The sequence below is a fragment of the Psammomys obesus genome, unplaced genomic scaffold, assembly GCF_907164565.1.
Source record: "Psammomys obesus unplaced genomic scaffold, mPsaObe1.curated_primary_1811, whole genome shotgun sequence".
NCBI classification, from domain to species: domain Eukaryota; kingdom Metazoa; phylum Chordata; class Mammalia; order Rodentia; family Muridae; genus Psammomys; species Psammomys obesus.
The window spans coordinates 1,819,112-1,838,759 of record NW_026596463.1 but is presented as its reverse complement, the minus strand read 5'-3'; the positions used below and the strand labels follow the sequence as shown (position 1 = coordinate 1,838,759).

Here is a 19,648-nt window from a genome sequence, read left to right as displayed (position 1 = left end):
GTTGCTTTTGAAAAATTAAAAATCCCCTGAATATATATAATATGAGTATACTACAATGTTTGAGAAGCCAAATAAAATGCCCCTCTGCCGTCTCTGCTGCTGCTTCCCTCTTTCTCCTATACGTTTAGGTCAGACACTAGGTTCCGGTGATTGAAGTCATTCTTGGTGAATAATGCTGGGCCACGCTGAAATACCTGTGGCTGAGAGCCGGACCCTCGTCATTGCCACGTCTTTTGTCACCAAGGAAGGGTAACCCATGGTAACTAAGCTCCGATCAGTTAAGGGGCAGAGAGCCTCCCCTCTCTCCTGCTCTATAAAAGAGACCCAGGAAAGGGACCCTAGCAGCTCTCAGTGTGCGCGAAGGTGTGGGAAGGCTGAGATCTCCGCAGCTGGAGCGAGGCAGCTGCAGAGCCAAAGCCAGCATGTCACCGAACTTCAAACTCCAGGGTCACTTCATCCTGCTCCTCCTGACAGCCCTAAGGGGAGACAGCCGGTACCTAGAGGTGAGCCATCCTCCTTTGATCCTAAACACCTTTCCCGTGTTCAGCCAGGGACAGCAGGCTGGCTTTGATTCTTCTTCTGCTGCATCCTTTCCCCCTGGTTCACCTAGACTTGCTTTCTCCTTGCCTCTGAGCGTCCTAACTGCCTGCCTTTCTCTGGCCTGGGAACCTCGATCTGATGCAAAGAGTGAAAGTCACACGGGAGACATGGACTCCCTCGCTCGCTATTCGCTTCTCTGTGCTGCGAGAAGGGCAGCCTGCTCCTGGTTCACTTTCCTTCCCTCCCCTTGAACTTTGCCGGACCTATCCACTTCCCCTGCCAGGTGCAAGAAGCCTTGGACGACGACCCTTTCCTGCTCTTTAGCGCCAATCTGAAGCGGGACCTGGCTGAGGAGCAGCCGTACCGCCGGGCTCTGCGTGAGTTGGGGCCGTCCTGCTCCAGTGTGTGGGCCCTGGGGGGCGGGGGGCGGGCGCTCTGCACCTAGGAAACAGGTTCTAGCCGGGTGCTGGTTGCGACCTCCCGGTTGTGGCATTCCTTGAAGGCTCCTTCCAAATCACAGCGAGGGAATCCAGCACAGCCTGAGCTGGGACCTCCAGGTTGGGGCGCGCTGCGGAGTCGGGGGATGGGGCGTGGTGAGAGCGGCTTCCCGCTGCAATCGGGGACCGGCCCCGTGCTCTCTCCCAGGGTGCCTGGACATGCTGAGCCTGCCTGGCCAGTTCACCTTCATCGCCGACCGGCCGCAGCTGCACTGCGCCGCCTTCTTCATCGGGGAGCCGGAGGAGTTCATCACCATCCACTACGACCTAGTTTCCATCGACTGCCAGGGTGGAGACTTCCTGAAGGTGAGGGGCTCCCCTCCACGCAGCCCCGGCCCGCATGTCCCACGCCTGGACTCCTGGGGTCAACTCTGAAGCAATACGTGCGTGCCTCGCAGAAGAGCACTGGGGGAGCCCGGGAGGGTGGGTTCCCAGCAGGGGGCTGGCTTCACACTGCAGGTCTGGAGCCCTGGACGCTGGCGGTTTAATTTCCCTTCCGTACTCTCCCCAAGTGGGAACTTCCTAGCGCTTGAACTTGCAGCGTGACGCTGTAGTGCAATCTGGGGCAGACAAAACATGGCAAAAAGTAGTTAGCAGGAGCGCTCGAGTCTACCACAAAGGCAGATGAGTTCTCTTGTCCTCTGAAGTCTGGACCCACCTTGCTCCTCCAGGAGCGCAGAGGCTCTTCAGAGCAGGGCTGACAGGGTTTTGGAGTAGTAGGGCACTGATAGGGTTGGGGGAGGGAGGCTGAAAGCGGGTATGGAGTTTGAGACCGGAGAGCAAGAAGGGAGGGGAATCACCCAGCCCTCACATCATCCCCATTTCAGTCTCCACAGCAACACAGGTCAGTGGAGAGAGGCTGGGTGCAGTTCTACTGCCTCAAGAAAACAGTCATGCTTAAGATCTCCAAAGTAGAACCATTTGGGAACCTGTCAAGCTTGCTAGAAATAATTTGCAATTATTGTTGTTGGTGATTTCGCAATGGTGGGCTCATTAAAATGGAGACCTGCGGTGATTTTTGAGAGCAGTGTCAATTGATTTTGACCCTTTGTCCCAGCTTACATGGCTTGCTAGCCAGCACTGCCTGACTGCACCATTTAAATATATATATATATATATATATATATATATATATATATATTTAAATATTTATATATTTAAATATAAATATTTAAATATATTTATATTTAAATATAAATATATATTTAAATATATATATATATATATATGTATATAAATAACTTGAGGTGACTTTTTTTTTTTTAATGTGAAGAGTGGGCCACTGGCACAGAAGCCTGTTTCTCTGCTTTCTTCCCCTCCTCGCTCACTCCATCATTTTGACACGCACACTCACGATGCTCCCCTCCCCTCTCCTGCCTCTGCCTGCTGGGATTACAAACAGCCTCCGTCATCTCCAGTCGTGTTGCTCCTTTCTTTTGAGATATGTTGCTGTTGTTCACATTTCACTGATTGGAGGAAAATAGAAACTGAAGTTAGACTCCAAACAGCACTCCTGGAGAGTTCATCTGAATGTGGAAAAGACAGCATAAGAACCAGTGATGTCTATAATTAATTTCCTTTTCCCAAACTAGTCGATAAAGTATAAAAAGGTGTGCTAACTTAGCAACTTAAAGGCTTATGCAGAAAAGATATTAATTGATAATATTACATCTGCATAGTGTAAATAAACATGAATGAAGAACAAGCAGGGTGTGAGCAGGCACTATGGGTTCCTCACTTACAACTCATTGCTGGGTAACTTTCCCTTCTTTCCAACAAAATCTGATTTCAGGAGCGGGTGAAAATGACCGGTTATGCCTGTACTATTATTGTTGTCGTTATCATTTTAAGGTGTTTGATGGTTGGATCCTCAAGGGGGAGAAATTCCCAAGTTCTCAGGATTACCCTCTGCCCACCACGAAGCGGTACACAGATTTCTGTGAGAATGGTCTTACTGGAAGGAGCATCAGATCGTCCCAGAACGTGGCCATGGTCTTCTTCCGGGTCCATGAGCCAGGAAATGGATTCACATTAACCGTAAAGACAGATCCCAACCTCTTCCGTAAGTAAGCTCGAGCAAAAGGCAGGATCAGTGGCAGGTGATCACCCCTACCTCACAGAGTGAAACCAAGAAATGGGGTGAACTCTTCATCCGTTATGAATGTGTTACGAAAATTAAAGCGCAGTTTTTTCTTTTATTTCCCAGGCTAGATAATTCTCGAACACATGGTACACTTTTATTTTTTCACCAAATCCTTGTTCTGCCCTCACAAGGCATTGCAAATGAGTTCAGCAACCAAGTTGGATCTCCCTAGCCATCCCACAGAGGCAGGATAAGCATCTTCTACCACAAAGCCACCCTCCTAATGCAGTCCACTTCTGATGGAGAGACACACGAAGTATGTTGTAAAACTACAAAGTCAAAGCTTAATTCCTCATTCAGAGAAAAAGCTGGCATCTAGGGATAGAGTTAGGTGGTAAACCGCTTGTGTGAGGATGCACAAAACTTGGTTCAAACTCCAGCACTAGTGGGGGAGGAAGAGAGGGAAAGTGAGAGGAAGGGAAGAAAGAGAGAGTGAGAGAGAACTAAAAAGCTGAGGCTGTCTGAGAAGGAGAATGATTGGAGAGGATATGTTTCTCCAGGTGTTTGCTTGGTGGGAAATCAGACGATTGTCAAGGAATTTCACCTCCATCTGAAATTAAGTGTAATTAAAAATATAAGGAGGAGGCAGGAGGCTAGGAAGCAGAAAGGCAAATCTTATTCCTCTGTTTCAAGATAGAACTCATTTGTAAGTTTAGACTTGAAATTAAAAAAAAAATCAGAAAACCTTAAGACTACCAAGATTTAAAAATTGACCATTTAGTCAACGTTACATTTTTCAATACTCAGCAAATATGTATTATTTTATCCTCAACTTCTTTTGTCTGTTTTATTCTCAACTTCTTTTGTCACTATCAAGACATCTTTAGAATAAAATTACTCACGGCCTTATTTAAAAGCTAACGCCATGGGTCTAAAGTCTATGGGTGAGGATTTCATACGGGTTTAGGTTCTGGCTTCACGGTTGAGCCCTGTTTTCTCAGCTCGGACCGAGACTCAACTTTACAGAAATGCTCCTGGAACTATTCTCAGCTGTGCTGTTTGACTGGTAAAGAGTTCCTACCTTAGAATTGTTGTAACCCAGAGACAAAGGTGAGGAGCCCTCTGGTAGCTGGCACTTCCTGACAATATTCACATGGCACTGTCTATATTCCCCAGCTCCTTTTCCCAGCTTGCCATGGTGATGTATGCCCTCTTCCTGGATGCAAAACCTAACCAGAGAGGTACAGCCTTTGGATGCTGGTAATCTACAAATATGTTGGGCACCATTCATAACTATCCTGGGACACATGTGGCCAGTGGGCCCAGGTTGGACATATCTTCTAGACCATGAAATGAAATCTAGAATGAAGGTACCATGAATTTCTATTTAAAACCCAGTACTCCAAATAATGTAACTGTAATTTTATTTTTCCTCCTAAAGCTTGCAATGTCATCTCCCAGACCCCGAGTGGAAGGTTTACTCTGGTGGTTCCACACCAGCACCAAAACTGCAGCTTCTCCATCATTTACCCAGTGGCAATCAAAATCTCTGACCTCACCCTGGGACAATTGCACGGCCTTCAGGTAAAGGTTAGTGGCTTGCTTGCTCCTTGACCAGTTGGTAAGGCCACTTGTTTTTATCAGAGCCAGAGCATTCCATGTGTCAGGAAGCTGAAACTGTTCAGGCCCCAGGCTTTTGAGAGCATGATGCTCTCAAAGACGTGGCTTCCTCAACATCTGTTTCTGTCATGCTGCAGGCAAACACTCAGGCGCCCATTCTGACTACTCTAGTATTTCTCTTGTAGCATAGGAAATGCTTTTAGTTGGTAAAGCTGCAGTATGTAATTACAATTGAACACTCTTGTACTTTCCTCTTTTACGAAACTCCTCTTCTAGCCGAGCTGCCTGTGAGTCATCGACACAGCTGCTTTCCTGATTATTGGAATTTTCTTTTGATACGAAGGAAGGCTCTCTCATTGACAGCACTCTGCTATGAAAGAATGCCAACAGTGGCATAAAATATGGAATTGGATTTTGATATCACAAAAGCAGTAAAGTTCTGAAGAGCGTGTTATATGACATTTTGCTTTAAAAAAATTAGCTGTGAAATTCCTACCAACTTGTGCAGTCCATTTGCATAGAGAGTGACTTCTCTGTGAGTCACACTCATTTCCTTGTCATTGTTCATAGGCCCGAGTTAAGAGAACACATGCATTTAGTGGTATCAGAGGCAGCCAGCATTCCTAAATACACAGATCCTTGTGAAAACTAAATAAGAAGCATGACTGAGAGAAATAATTTATACCCAACTTCCTCCATCACCCAGACTCTCTGTCCCTGCTGCTTCTTTGTTGTTGGACCTTGCAAGGAGGGATCCTTTGATAAGAATGTCTGCATGCTTTGAGCCCACCCTGGCAGTGTTTGCATACCGGGCTGTCCTTGAGGTCAGTCTAGGAGGTGGGAAGTATGGTGCTGGAGCAGGGGATCTGCGTTTCAGGTACTGAAACACTAAGGGGAGATTTGGTATTCTCCTTAAGATTTTAGTAGCTACTGTGTTCTAGGCATCAGTTCCTTTAAGATCTACTTTGTTTTTGAGGCCTGGATATTGAGACCTGGGTAGGGTGGCTTATATTTATAATCTTAGCACTGGGAGCCTGAGATAGAAGAACGTCTTGTGCCAGGCTAGCCTGGATTACATAACATAATCTTCCTTTCACTAGTGCTACCAAATAATAGTAACAAAACAACAACAACAATAATAAATTCCTTTGTACAAGGGACTATTCTAGATTCTAAAAATCAGCAATGAACAAGGCAGGTCCTGCTCACAGGGAGCCTATTTCCTAGTGGGATGACACAGGCAACATTATTGCAGATTTCAAATCACGGTGAGCCTGTACACAAAATACAGCACAATAGTTTGTTAGACAGGAGGTGGAAAGTGGGTAGACAGAAAGAACTACCTGAGACAACGTGGTCAGGAAAGGAAACGTTTGAGAAGGTGCTCAAGGTCTGACTGGAGCGATAGATTAGAAGGAGCAGCAGCCAGAAGAGGGAGGAGGGGCAGAGGGAACAGTGCTGCCCAGGCAGAAACAGGCTTACTGGATCCTAGAGACAGGAGGAAGCAAGGCAGAGAGGGAGCTGGGAAGTGCTGGAACATGCTGTCCACCCAAAGAGGCTGTGCCCAGCGGGTGAGTGGGAAAGCGGCTGGGGTTGGGTGGGATTCGGCCTGATGTGTGCTGTCTGAAGATCATTCTGGCTTCCACCTGTTGCATGGGCTTTGGGGCATGCTGCCCTTTTTATGGCCTCTGTGAGATGACTCTGGTTGTTGCTAGTGAACCACTCAAGATCATTCTGTAAGCACTTCAGCTTTCCTGTGTACTGGAAGGTGAGACTTCCATTCATAATGTTCATAAGGAGCAGTGGAGACTTGGCTTCCAGTTCAACAAGCCACATTGCACCTTTGGCACAGGGTGGTAATCTGGCAAAAGATGGTAGGAAGTTTTTAATACTTCAGCAAAAACATAGAGGAGCTGCTGCTGAGTCCTAGAACCCCAGACAGTCCCCATGCAGCTCAGTTTCCACCACTGTTTATAAGAAAACCTGAGAGGATTACAAAGAGGAAAGAGATGTCATCGCTCACCAAGTGGAAACTTCTGTCTGTCTACTCATGGGAAACACAATTATGTTCTTTCATTCCTAAATAGCTTACTTGACTCTCAGTTCACAAACTTGTGCACAGTGGGCCTAATTAAATCTTTATTTCATCATGTAATGAAATTATGTTTGAAGTTTCTACGCATACAGCCATGCACATAGTAGGCTTTTTAAACATAAGCAGCCCCTATTGTCTCCCTTCCTTAGCCAAACAGTTGCCGTTACACGATGTCGTAGCTTTAGTTGCTGCGATATTTCAGTGTTCGTCTAGATGTCTGATGTATGTACATCTGTGTGGACGGGCATTTAAAGTCCACACTTGTCGATTTTGACTCCTGTGTGCCAGGGCTTAGCGGGTAAGCTTCTGGCTACCTGCCACACCAGATCTCACTGAATAACAGGGTCGCAGGCAAACATAGCTCCATGGGTGACAGGAGACAGTGGAGAATGAAAATGTAGAGCCGTGATTAAAAACTTCATTAAGAATTTAATACGCATTTGCAGCTCACTCCAGTCACCACAGCACTTGGGGGGATCGACATGAATTCAAGACTAACCTGGGCATGCGAAGCAGGGGCCAAGAGCAGCATGTGAGACCGGCATGCACGCTCTGTGTGTGTTGAGGGAGGCACAGAAATCACTGGCTGAGAACCATGGAAGGAGGATTCGGGGAAGCAGGAAGTGAAGGTTTCAGAGGTTTAGAAGAAATTCTTTTTAGTAACATGAAAAGAATTTGAGCAAATGGTAAGTTTGGCTAACTTGAGCTCCAAATCCCATTCTTTCTAAATGTCTATTCTTTTAAAATATACCCAGGAGTAATCTAAATCCTTATTTCTGGAAGAAACAGAAATAGTCCCTTTTTAGCAAGAGGAAAGGAAGCGAGCTGAGAAAGAACACAGAATTTTAATATACAAATTCGAGTATAATTGTACTATCCAGGCGTGTCAGCTTTCTTCACTCTGCCTGCATTCCACTAGCCCAGTGACTGGCATGCATCCAGGCGCCCTCAGGTTCTGTGATCATACATCTTATTCTGAGCTTACATATTCTTGTTTCATTTTTCCAGTCATTGAATTTAGCCCTTAAAAAGTGCACATACATTAAAAAATGACTCATCAACTGACTTTGAAAACTAATTCGTGAGATGTTGGATTTTTATTGTTGTCATCGCTGTTGTTTTTGTTTCCACCTTAAACAATTTCCGGAGTTTCTGATGTCCAGTCAAGGCAGAGCCGCAAGCTGAAGGCTGACAGTGTGCATTCCCTGACCTGTCCTTGGCTCAGCTTGACCTGTGTAATAGGTTCATCTGCATCTTGCTCTGTCCACTGCTTTATTCTCTTAGAAACCTGCTGCTGGCTGTGGTGGAACTGGCGACTTCGTGGAGCTGCTGGGAGGAACTGGATTGGACCCCTCTAAGATGATGCCTTTGGCGGACCTGTGCTACCCCTTTCACGGCCCTGGTGAGACGTTCTTCAGTTGTCATTTATGTGACTATCAGGGTTATTTCCTTAAATAAGACACTTCAACTTTTCATATACAAGAAGATAAATTCTACCAAGAAATTATTTTATATGTCAAGCCAATGTGAGAATTTTACTCTAGAGCCTATAGTGTCAGAACTCATTAGCTAAGTATCAGGCATCAAGAGAGAAACCTATGGAACAGCACAAATGTGTATTTAAGGAAAAGTGTGAGGAAGACAATGTTTCTCCACTTTAGGAAGAATCTCTGCTTTTATCCTCTGGAGACTAACTTGTTTGTTGACTGACAGTTCAAATAGTAAACGTATCAATGATTGGTAACAGTATAATAATGAAAAAATAACTAACTAACTTTACTACCTGTATCTGATACATACTCATATGTGCACATATATGTACAGGTATATATGCATGTATCTATTTGTGTATACTATGTATGTGTATACATATACATATATGGAAATGAATTATTACAGCCACATACACAGCAGCAGTAAGACTTCTAGAATGTCTCTGAGCTCCTGAAGGTCCCCAACTTCTACAGCCCCTCAAAGGCCGTTGCAACCCAGAGGCAAATTCTAAAACCTCCAAGTGTTCATCATTAATAAAAAGCTGCTTTAGGATGTAGCTGCCAAATGGGGCCAGCTTTGCCTTGCCAGGGACCAAAGAGGATGGCCATGTGTTCAAGCTAAGGTGAGGATGAGGTCTGAACTACTGACCTCATGACCAGACTAGTAATTGTGTGCATAGTGGGGGAAGGTTACATAGAACAACTCTATAAAGGCTGTCCTCATGCCTGTCCTTGAGGCGACAGGAATCGTTGGTAATCTGGGAAGAGACAAACTAAAACCAAAGACAAAGAACACCAATGCTAAATTTCACTGACCAGTCTGCCCTGTCAGTGTTCTTCTCTCCCACACCCACAGATCTTTCCTCAACTAGATAATAAAGTTGCAAAGCAGACTGCCCTTCTGATCAATTATATCCTGATGTTAAAAGAAGGTCACCTCGCCAGTATTTTCTCTTCCTACACTAATGCTGAACCCGTAAACAAAATGACTCTGAAAGAGAATTCATGTACACAGGTAGGCAGGAAGTCCTGCTGTGTTCTGTCCCCTCCTTAGATTCCCAGGCATGGAAACGGCTGTGAGGCTGGACTAAATCAAGCACTTATTTATCTCATTGAGGCAAAGATGATTTCCTAAAGGTGTCTAAACTTACTTCGATGAAGCTGAGAAAATATTTTTTGTTTTGTTTTGTTTTATGAGACAGGGTCTCAGTACACAGCCCAGGCTGAACTTCTGGTCTTCCTGTCTCAGCCTTTGGAGTCCTTTAAGGACATGTATTTAAGTGTAGTGAAAAGATAAGATTGTGAAGAATGCTTGTGACTTAAAATGAGATAATCAAACTCATATTATTTCTACTTAAATTATAGGAATTAGGTTAAAAAAAACGTGCTTTGTCTAAATTATAAATATAACAGAAACCAATGTTAAGGGATTTAAAGCTTAAATATTGTAACTTTTTGGTTAATTTTGGGTAGTTTAAGTTTCTTTCTTGCTTTAGCTTTTTTTCTTATTCGTTTATTTGTGTGGTGCTAGGGATGAAGAGCCTCACCCATATGCTGAGGGCTTTACTACTGAGCTGGCATCCAGCATACACAGCTTTCCCTTCTTTCATTCTCCCTGTTCCCATGTGCTTTAAGTCTCATCCAAAACCATAGAACTAGACCCTGCCCTTTAAATTGAATTTTGTTATAAATGATGTCAAAACAAAGAGTATGCAAATCAACTGAAGGAAATAGGAGATATTTTGTTCAGAGTGACACCAGAAAGAAAAACAGCCTTGAAAGATAACCTTGGCTTTCCAGGCAGAAGCCAATCTAGGTTCTCTCATATTTGCATTTGAAAGAAATCAGGGTTGAACATCATTCTTTCACATAGACTTTCACCTTAGTGACTTCAGGGCGCCATTTTGCCTCATTTGCATGCAGGGATTGTGTCTGTGAGGCACCGCGACACAGTGGCGTTGTCACAATGGTAGCATGTCTCAGAATTGATAAATATCCCGTAGAGACAAAACGTGAGGGGGAAGACTGAGAAAATTAAAATGGCAGAGAGAATAATATAAAATGTGTGTCAGGAATCAAATTGTTGCTGGAAAATAATGGAAGGTAATTTTAAATGAAAACAGTGAGACTTTCCGCTAAGCTGCTCAGGCATACCTGCCAGGAGAAGCCATGAACACGTGTCAGATGCCTGAACAGATAACGAAAATATTGGCTGTCAGCCAAGTGAGAATGCTCAAAGCTATTCCATGCTAGGATGGTTTTAATAGAGAAACAATAGGTAAACAATAGAACAGTGGTCCTCGACCTGTGAGTCAAGAGTCAAATCACCCTTTCATAGGGTCCCCTATCAAATATCCTGCATATCAGGATCTACATTATGATTCGTAACAGCAGCAAAATTACAGTTTTGAAGTAGCAATGAAATAATTTCTTATGGAGTCGCCACAGCATGAGGGTCACAGCGTTAGGGTGACTGAGATCCACTGCAAGAGAACAAGGGCCTGTTTTGAGCACCCACTCTGCGCAAGTGAGCTTTTATGGACATGGAAAATGTAGTCATTGTCGAGACTAAAAACAGAGTAAGTGGGATTGTCTGGTCCACACAATCACCCCACATTACAGTTCCTCCTCTGATCACTAGCTGTCTCGTATCACCAAGAGTCTGTCTACAGCCTAAACTGTGCTGTGTCTGAGAAGGGCCTGCATGAAGCAGAGTCCCTTTGCCACCTAAGCATTATAGGCAGGACAACAGGACAAAGGCCAAAGAGATAATCTCACTTCTTTCTACCCTGTATGTGTCCTGTATGTGCAGAAAAAGGCTGGGTCCAGTTCATGAGTCTACAGCTGGTTATGTAGTTTTTTAAAAAATGATTTGACTGAAAGCAATTTGACTATGTGAGAGCAAGGTGCCATCTGTGTCCATCCCTCACCTTTTCACTGTGTTTGACTTACATAGTGGACAGCACTGGTTTGACTGTTCTCTAACCTATTGGAAAACATTTATTCTCCCCCTGATTCCCCATTAATTATAGCCCAGATGAAAATTAGCTGTGACAATGCTGTGCTGCGCATGGTCTCCAGCGGAAAACACATCAACCGTGTGACATTTGAGTATCGTCAGCTGGAACCATTCGAGCTAGAAACCTCGACTGGAAACAGCATCCCAGAATTCTGTTTGTCTAGCCTTTGAACAACTGGCTTTGGTGGTTGACATGCTGCTAGCTGAGTTCCTGACGGTTATTGTATATGATCTACATGGGCAGCAAGTGAAAAGCTTTTCATGCCGGTCTTGAACACAGACACACATGAACTCCAATTTTGCTTCCTTTTGTTGTAATGTGTCAAAGAACAGAAGCTTGACAACAGGTTGTTGTTGGAAATGGCTGGCAGTTTTGGTGTGCTGCAAACATGAACTGGTGAAACAAGAGTACAGCAAGTGGGAAAAACATTTGGATGGCAAGGGCAGATGCCACAAACAGAGGAAAAGGATGGCACCCACAGGTTCATGACAGAGCAAGCAAATGTCAAAGTCTTGTGTATACCAAAGGAATTGCATCTGTTATTTTTACTTCATACTTCTGTTTACAAATCGTAGCTATTAGCTATTAACTGGTAGTGCTTGTTTTTTTTTTTAAACAACACTTTGTGGCATGGGAACAAAAAAACCCTTTCCATTCATAAATCAAAATGTGGATAAATATATGCATCTTGGCATCTTAAGCGTCTGAGGTATTGGCTTTCCTGGGTGGTCCCTGCCTTTGTTACCTAAAGGAAACAATGTTACCATGCTGTGCAGACCCAAGCCAGGAACGAAACTGTTTTGGATTGCTTGAATATGACAGAACTCTGGAGTGGTGACTGGGTTATGAAGAGCAGAGGGAAATCACAGTATGAGCACTGACTGCCCCTGGCCAGGAAATGGGGAGCAGACGTGTGTCTTCCACAAGCCTCTCAGGAAGCTCAGGGTACGTCTTCAACACAGGGGTGTTTCCAGCAGGGATTGTGCACTCCTCTCAGAGACACAATGTGTACAAATGAGTGTTTTGCTTTGCGCTTGCCTGTGTCTAAGAAGGGGGCTGGTGAGATGGCTCAGTGCACAAAATAATTTGCCACCAAGTCTGACTGATGAGTTTGACCCCTGGGACAAACATGGTAGAACCGACTCCCAAAAGTTGCCCTCCAGCCTCCATACACATACATATATACCAACACACAGAGAGTGAGAGAGACAGACAGACAGACAGACAGAGAGAAGAGTGAAATACACACAAACAAGAAATAAGCAGATATATTTTTATTGTTTTTATTTGAGTCAGGATCTCACCCTGGCTAGCCTGAAGCTCACTGTATAGACCTGGCTGGCCCAAACTCACAGAGATCTGCTTTTCTCTACCTCCTAAATCCTGGGTCAAAGGTGTGTACCACCATGCCCTGGCATACTGATAATCTTTCTTGTTCACATCTAATTCCTTTTGGTAGGCTCTGCCTTTTTCTTTGGCCCAAGCCTGACCTTCTCTAGGAAGTTGAATGAAAGATCTCGCAGTCTGTCTTGATGCCCACCCTGTCACCTCATTCCTATTTTCTTAACCTTTCCAGGTCTTGCTCTTCTCCCCCTGGCTTAGCCTTAGCTTTTGTAAATGCTAGCTCAGTGTTTAGGGCTCCACTACCAATGATTAATTCTAAAGTCTTTCCCGCCTTTATGCCTCACTCATAGGTTGTACATGACTGTGACCATCTCACTGTCTGGATGCCTTTCCAGTTCTTTTTGTTTGGTTTTTGAGACAGAATCTCACCATGTAGCCCCAGATAGCCTGGAATGTACACCAGGCTAGCCCAGAACTTAGAGATTTACCTGTCTCTGCTAGCTACAAGCTGACCACTTGGCCACCTGGCTATTCATATAAGCCTGTTTATTGTGCATGTGATCTGAGGACTGCTTTGTCCATGACCTTGGGTTTTCTCCCAGTTCCTGAAGCAACTTGTTTTCTGCGGTTCCAGACACTCTGCAGTATTGTTGCTTCACTGAAGCAGGTAGGGTAGAATGTGCTATTCAACCTCCTGCATGTAAGGACTACATTTCCCACCCTCCCTTCCTGGAGCATTGTCCACCTGACTGAATCCTGACTGAAGGAATATGGGTGGAAGTGACATCTTCTCTCCATGACCCTCTATCTATTGTTTAAATATGACAAATACTGAGGTTTTCCAATAAAAAGGTAGGTGTTCCCCTCTGACTCCTCTCCTTCTCTGGGTTTCTGAGTATTAGAGAATGAAGACTTCCTCATACAAGAGGAAGAAGGGTTTGTTTAAATATGGGAATTCTGACAGAGGACAGTCCAAGATCACCAGATGCAAGAAGCCCGAGTCTCTGCATTACCTCAGACAAGGCTGCCTACTGAATAGTAATGTTCATGCCGGGCTTTGTGTAGAGTACTTTTGTCTTGTTAAGCCACCAAAATGTTTCCTTCTTTACATTGGGGAATTGTTCAAATCTAATTATCCGGTATTCTTCAATTTTCCCCTCTAATTTAGCAGTTAACTATGTGAACAGGACTGCCTTGCGTCTCTTTCAAAGAAAAATTCTTTAAGTGCACATCTTTGATCTCATAAACATTTTCCCGCTGATAGAGTTCCATCCAACCTCTTTCCCCGAGAAGATCCTCTTGGGATGGTAATTCTTAGACTCCTTGACAACATGTCGATCATGGTCCAGGAAAGAAATCCCATATAGTTACAAACACCTCCACGCTGCTCAAGAGTGGGCTCCGGCACCCCACTCAAGGCTTCAGAAGGAGGACCCCTAAATCATGATAACAGTCAGTTCCATTTAGCCTGGCTTGCTGTCTCTTCAGCATTACTCAAAGCATTCATTCAGCTAGTTTCAAATGGTGCTGACAGCTCACTGCCTCTGCTCCTCATCTAACCATTTAAGCTTGCTTTAGATGAGTTTTTCTTCATCTATTGTCTAGTTCTGCCCAAGGAAAGAAATGCATGTGGCTCAGAACAAATTTCATGGACAAAGATTTTTTTCCAGATCTGTCTTAACTGTGAAATTTCTTTTCTTGCCATTTTAACAGGGAGACAATGTTTTCCTGCAAAGCAGAATCTTCATATAAGAGGAAGAAGGGTTTGATGGATGGGATATATTTGTAGGCAGTTTGTTTATATCTCCAAATACCCAGGAGAAGCTGGGGAAAGAATCTCCAATCAAAGGGTAATCATGGGAAATTATATCTGAATGTACTCTCTACAGTAGCTCATGGCAGAAAAAACACCTTTGTATGAGCAAACAAACCAACGGCCGCTTCTTTCTAATGGGTCATCTGTAATGATTACCGTCCATTTTCTTCTTCACATCTGAAATCCTTTTCTTTGTGTGTGAAGACAAAGAATGGCACAGAGTGAAGAATCAGAGGTAGGAGAGAGGGCATCCGAGTGGGTGAAAAAAAGGCTTGATTAGAGGGCTGGTACACAAAAGAAAAATCAAAGCCTCTGACCTGGGCTCGGCTAAGGAAGGATGAAGTTTCCTGTGCTTTATGTTGGGCGAAGACTCAGTGTCAACACTAACATAGAAAGTCAGATGAGCAGGACAGAGCCATGATCCTCATCCTTAGAAGGGTGGACAAATACTGGGGTTTCCCAGTCAAAAGATGGGTGTCCCCCTACTCCTCTCCTTTCCCGGGTTTCTGAGTATTAGAGAATGAAGACTGCGTTCATGAATCAGGTAGAATCAAATCCACCAGGACTTGGAATGTGGGTGGCTCCCTAGGTAGGATTGGAAGGACAGCAAAGACCTACTTGATTGAAATGTTGCCCTTTGCTGAAGTTGTCAGAGTAAACAACCTTCGTTTCCTTCTTTAAAAATGCACTGAGGGATGCAGTGATGTGCTACTTCCTGCATTGCTGTCCACCAAGCGTTGACTCAAACAAATGGAGGGGAGGAAGGATTTATTCTGACTCATGTTTACAGAATTTCTGTTCTGAATTCTGGGTTCCATTGCTTCTAGGCCCATGGTGAGTCCTCATGTAGACTAAGATACTCACTGTTCACCACATCATAGACAGGAATCAGGGAGAGAAAGAGGAGGCAACCAGGCTTTCCGTACGCCCTTCAAAGGCATGTCCTCAATGACCCACTGCCTCCAGGAGTCCTCACACCTCCCAAGGTGGCAGCATCATCCAGCGGCCAAGCATATCTGTAAGCTCTTGAGGGACATTTCTTGTTTAAAGCATGTGGTGGTGTGAATAGGAATGGCCGCCATAAACTCACATGTTTGAAGGCTTGGCCCAAAAGGAGTGGCACTATTAGGAGGCGTGGCCCTGTTGGAGTAGGAGTGGCCTTGTTGGAGGAAGTGTGTCATCATGGAGGAGGGCTTTGAGGTCTTATATGCTCAAGTTAGGCCTAATGTGCAGATCAAGATTTAGAATTCTCAGCTCTTTTTCCAGCGTCTTGTCTGCCTGCACGCTGCCATGCTTCCCACCGTGATGCTCATGGACTAAACCTCTGAACTGTAAGCCAGCCCCAATTAAATATTTTCCTTTATAAGAGTTGCTGTGGCCATGGTGTCTCTTCACAGCAATAAAACCTAAACTAAGACAGACCATAACAGTTCCCCGATTTTCTTAAAGATTCAAGCACACAGAGTCAACTAGTTAAGGTTCTAACTCATACTGCAATAGTTAATTTAGCCCTATAAAGTACTGACCATAGTTATGACATAATGTGAAAGTGGCAGATGAGTCTTGATTACGGGATAGAGAGTGATAGTTAAAATATGAGATGTTTCTAAAGAGCCTCAGTGGGATGTGTGTGTGTGTATTATATCTATACAACACAACCTGAAGTGAAAAGATTACTATGTTGGGGGTCAAGACAGAGTTGCAGGGGAGAACAGAGGCTAGATATGATAAGAATTTATTGTATACATGTATGAAATTCTCAAATAATAAATGAGAAAGAATGTAAAGTTCTCAAAAGGACTATGACTCAGGTGAACACTCTATTAAGAACTCCCTGAACAGGCAGCAAACTATCAATGAAGTCACTGAGTGTATGAAAGCTCACACAAGTGCGCCATAAGGAAGTTTGCCATGGGGTGGCATCGTGCAAGACAAATTTGGGGTCTGGGGATATGCCTTAGTTGGAAACTGGTTGCTTAGATGCCCAGGGCTCTTAACAACCAGCACCCCCTCCAAAAAAAAAAAAGATAAACATGGAATACTTGCTTAGTTCTGTTAGGACCAGCCCAGAGCACAGAATAAACAGACAGAGCCCCTGAAGCAAAACCTGACCTTTGAAAGCAGGTCTTACAGTGGATGAGAAGGACCCTGGGCTGGGAAACTAGCCGCAGGAATGAGCTCTGATTTAAGCACAGTCCCAGTGACCTTGGCGAAGACACTGTGGGAGGAGCTCCTGTACCCCTGGCTCACAGGAGCTGCCGAGCATCTGTCTTCACACACATGAGGGCTGTCATTGCAGGCACCCTTTTCTTGGAGAAGCATCAGCCAGTTCTTTGGTAAGCTCATTTCATCTCAGGGGCTATGGACGTTTGCTTTTCGAAAGGAAACCAAGATTCTCCTTTAAATGAGATTGTTTTGCAAAAAGAAGACAAAAACAGCCTGTTGACTTTATAATAGAAAATGATGAAATATTCCTTTCTTGGAACACCCTTACCATGACCTTACCCCAACAGAACACCTTGCCCTCTCCTGACAGAAACCCAGCCCCTCCATCGGCCCTCCAGCCTGGTGAGCAGAGCCCTCACCAGCACTTCTCTGTCTTGGCCTTTGCTGTGACAAACAGCCTGTGGCACTGAGAGCCTGGGGTCCTGCGGTTCTGGGGAGAAGGCAAGGAGGACAGGGGCTGCTGTAACTCCTTGTAAGTCTGCAGACTTGAAAAGCAAAAGCCCTTAAGCAAGATGGACAAACAGAAAACATGCAATGTTGCTCCTCTTCCAAATGACAAGAGCTCATGTTTAGTGATAACTTCGGATGTTCCTGAACCTGCTTTTTTAACTTCCCACAAAGCCTTTATGCCTGCACCCACCATACAAATGGGAGAACAGGCTTGGGAAGTATACCAGACACTGACAGCAAGCGTGGCGCACTGCCGCTCAGCCCCCGCTGGGGTGAGTCACCGAGCTCAAGTCGGGGGCATGCTACCTTGGCCCGTCTACACCACCAGGAAAGTGAGAGAGACAACATTAGTCCTCTCCTTTGTGAAAGCCAGAGTGACTGTAGAGCATGTGTCTGAAGATAACATAACAAATGAACCCCAGTCCCGCCTCTCAGAGGGGCCAAATGCACCCTCACGTTTTATGTCGACACTTGCTGAGGCCACAGTACTCTCACATTTGGTTAAATACTGGCCAGGAATTTGTGGTGAAGGTATTTTCTAGACTAGTTTAAAATCCGCACGTCAAGAGGCTCCCAACAGACTAGACTGTGCACTAACGGTGTGGGCGGCACAGTGTCCTGAGGAAAGGAAAGCCCCCGTGCTCTGTTCTCGGAAAGCCCTGACTAGCTGGCTGAGACTGTTGAGTCTGTATTCCTCTCTGTCCCCTCCCTATTCACACAGCATGCCCCAGCCATTGTGTGTGGTAACCAGAGGGTTAAAATTTGATATCTGTTGCTGGCATGAAACACGCTGACCAAAAGCAGCTTGGGAAGGAAAGGGTTCATTTGGCTTACACATCCGGTTCACTGTCCCTTACTGATGGAAGGCAAGGCAAGAACTCCAGGCAGGAATCTGGAAGCAGGAATTGAAGCAGAGGCCATGGAGGAATGTTAGTTACTGGCTCTTCATGACACATTCAGCCTGCTTACATCTCATACCCCTCAGGACCACCAGCCCAGGGTGGCACTGCCCATATCAGGCTGGTGCCACCCATACCAGTCATCAATAAGAAACATGCACCACAGGCTTGCCCAGAGGCCAATCTGATGGAGGCATTTTCTCAGCTAGGTTCCCTCTTTTCCAGGTAGCCCCGCCTTGTGTCAAGCTGACAGAGAAGCAGTGAGCATACAGACTTTTGTTGCTCCCCTGCTGAGGGTCAGAGTGAGTCACAGCCTTAGAGTCGAACTGGCCTTCACAGACAGGAAGGCAGCAGAACTCTAAAGGATGCCATCAGGCTCCTAGCACCTTTCCCATGGGCCCCAGGTCCACTCCCCTGAGAACCAGTTCTCCAAGACAGCAAGATCCAAAAAGAACTCATTTCTCAGACAGATAAAACATATCCAAATGGTTTCAAAAGCCCTGTCCCATTCAGGAAGAGCTGCAAAAGGGACCTGTAGCAGTTACACAGAAATTTCGGTTTGCGCCTGCGTCAGTCCAGGCATTGGGCTATTTATACACCACGCTAATTAAATGTTACCACTTAACATTTCCCTGTTAACAAAGGTTTCCTGGCTACCATCAAATCTACAGAAGAAAAGCTTTTAATTTCCTCGATTCTTCTCAATGAAACGAATTTAGAGTTCTCTCTCAGACAGTCTATAATCGGAAGCCCTCCCTCACACATGACTGAACACTGCGTCACCTCAGGTCGTTGATAAGATGTACTTAGAATAAACGGGACTCCACAGTGTGCTCCATTCAGCATGGTGGAAACATCTGGAATGTAGTTCTAGAATAACAGAACACTGGGAGGAGAAAATGCAGAAGATTAATCTTTCAGCGTAACGAATACAAGGAAGGCAGAGTCATCAAAACATAGAGCACCTGGCTAATGAGAAAATCAGTTCTGAGAGAAGAGTCAGACGATAAAGAGGACAGAATGACGTGTACCTGTAATATATTTGGATGGCCGCTGGTCTAGAACACTTATACTTAAGTTCTCAGGAAGAAAATAAGCCACACCTATTATTAATGACGTTACAAGGATGATTGCTTGTGGGGAGTCAGAGTGTTGCAGATCTAGAGGAAAGATTATTCTGTTATCTTCAGCCCCCTTAATTATTACTCATTACTATAACTCACATCTTTCTGAAAAGCCTTAGGAATGTATTAGCTCAGTGGCCCGAGCTTCTGCTAACTCAGAGATTGGGGACAGAACAGCAGAGATCTCACCCCCCCCCCATTCTGTAATCCCTCTGTTGGCATAAAGGTGGCCTGCCTTTCAGGGGCCTAGCAACCTCAGACACAATCACCTGCTTCTGTCAAGGTGTGTGCTTGATAAAAGGACCCCACCCCCGCCAATCTCCCTAGCTCTCACATGTGCTCTCTCTCTCTCTCTCTCTGTCACAGGTGTCCTCTCCTCTCTCCCTTCTGCTCTCTCCCCACCTTCCCCCACAATAAACCTCTTTCATACCAGATATTATG

At 44.9% G+C, this 19,648-nt stretch overlaps 1 protein-coding gene across 2 annotated transcripts; it reads left to right on the top strand.

The window, feature by feature from the left end:
- Positions 1-283: 283 nt before the first annotated feature.
- Crhbp (corticotropin releasing hormone binding protein) lies at positions 284-12,135 on the top strand. 2 transcript variants are annotated; one of them, XM_055598423.1, is made up of 7 exons: positions 284-503; positions 824-917; positions 1,186-1,343; positions 2,889-3,099; positions 4,562-4,704; positions 8,120-8,237; positions 11,361-12,135. In XM_055598423.1, the coding sequence occupies exons 1-7, from the start codon at positions 423-425 to the stop codon at positions 11,516-11,518; spliced, it is 963 nt and encodes a 320-aa protein (XP_055454398.1). In that variant the 5' UTR covers positions 284-422; the 3' UTR covers positions 11,519-12,135. The 2 variants fall into 2 exon arrangements, with proteins under 2 accessions (XP_055454398.1, XP_055454397.1); XM_055598422.1 differs by having other exon boundaries at positions 4,562-4,710.
- The last annotated feature ends 7,513 nt before the right edge of the window (positions 12,136-19,648 follow it).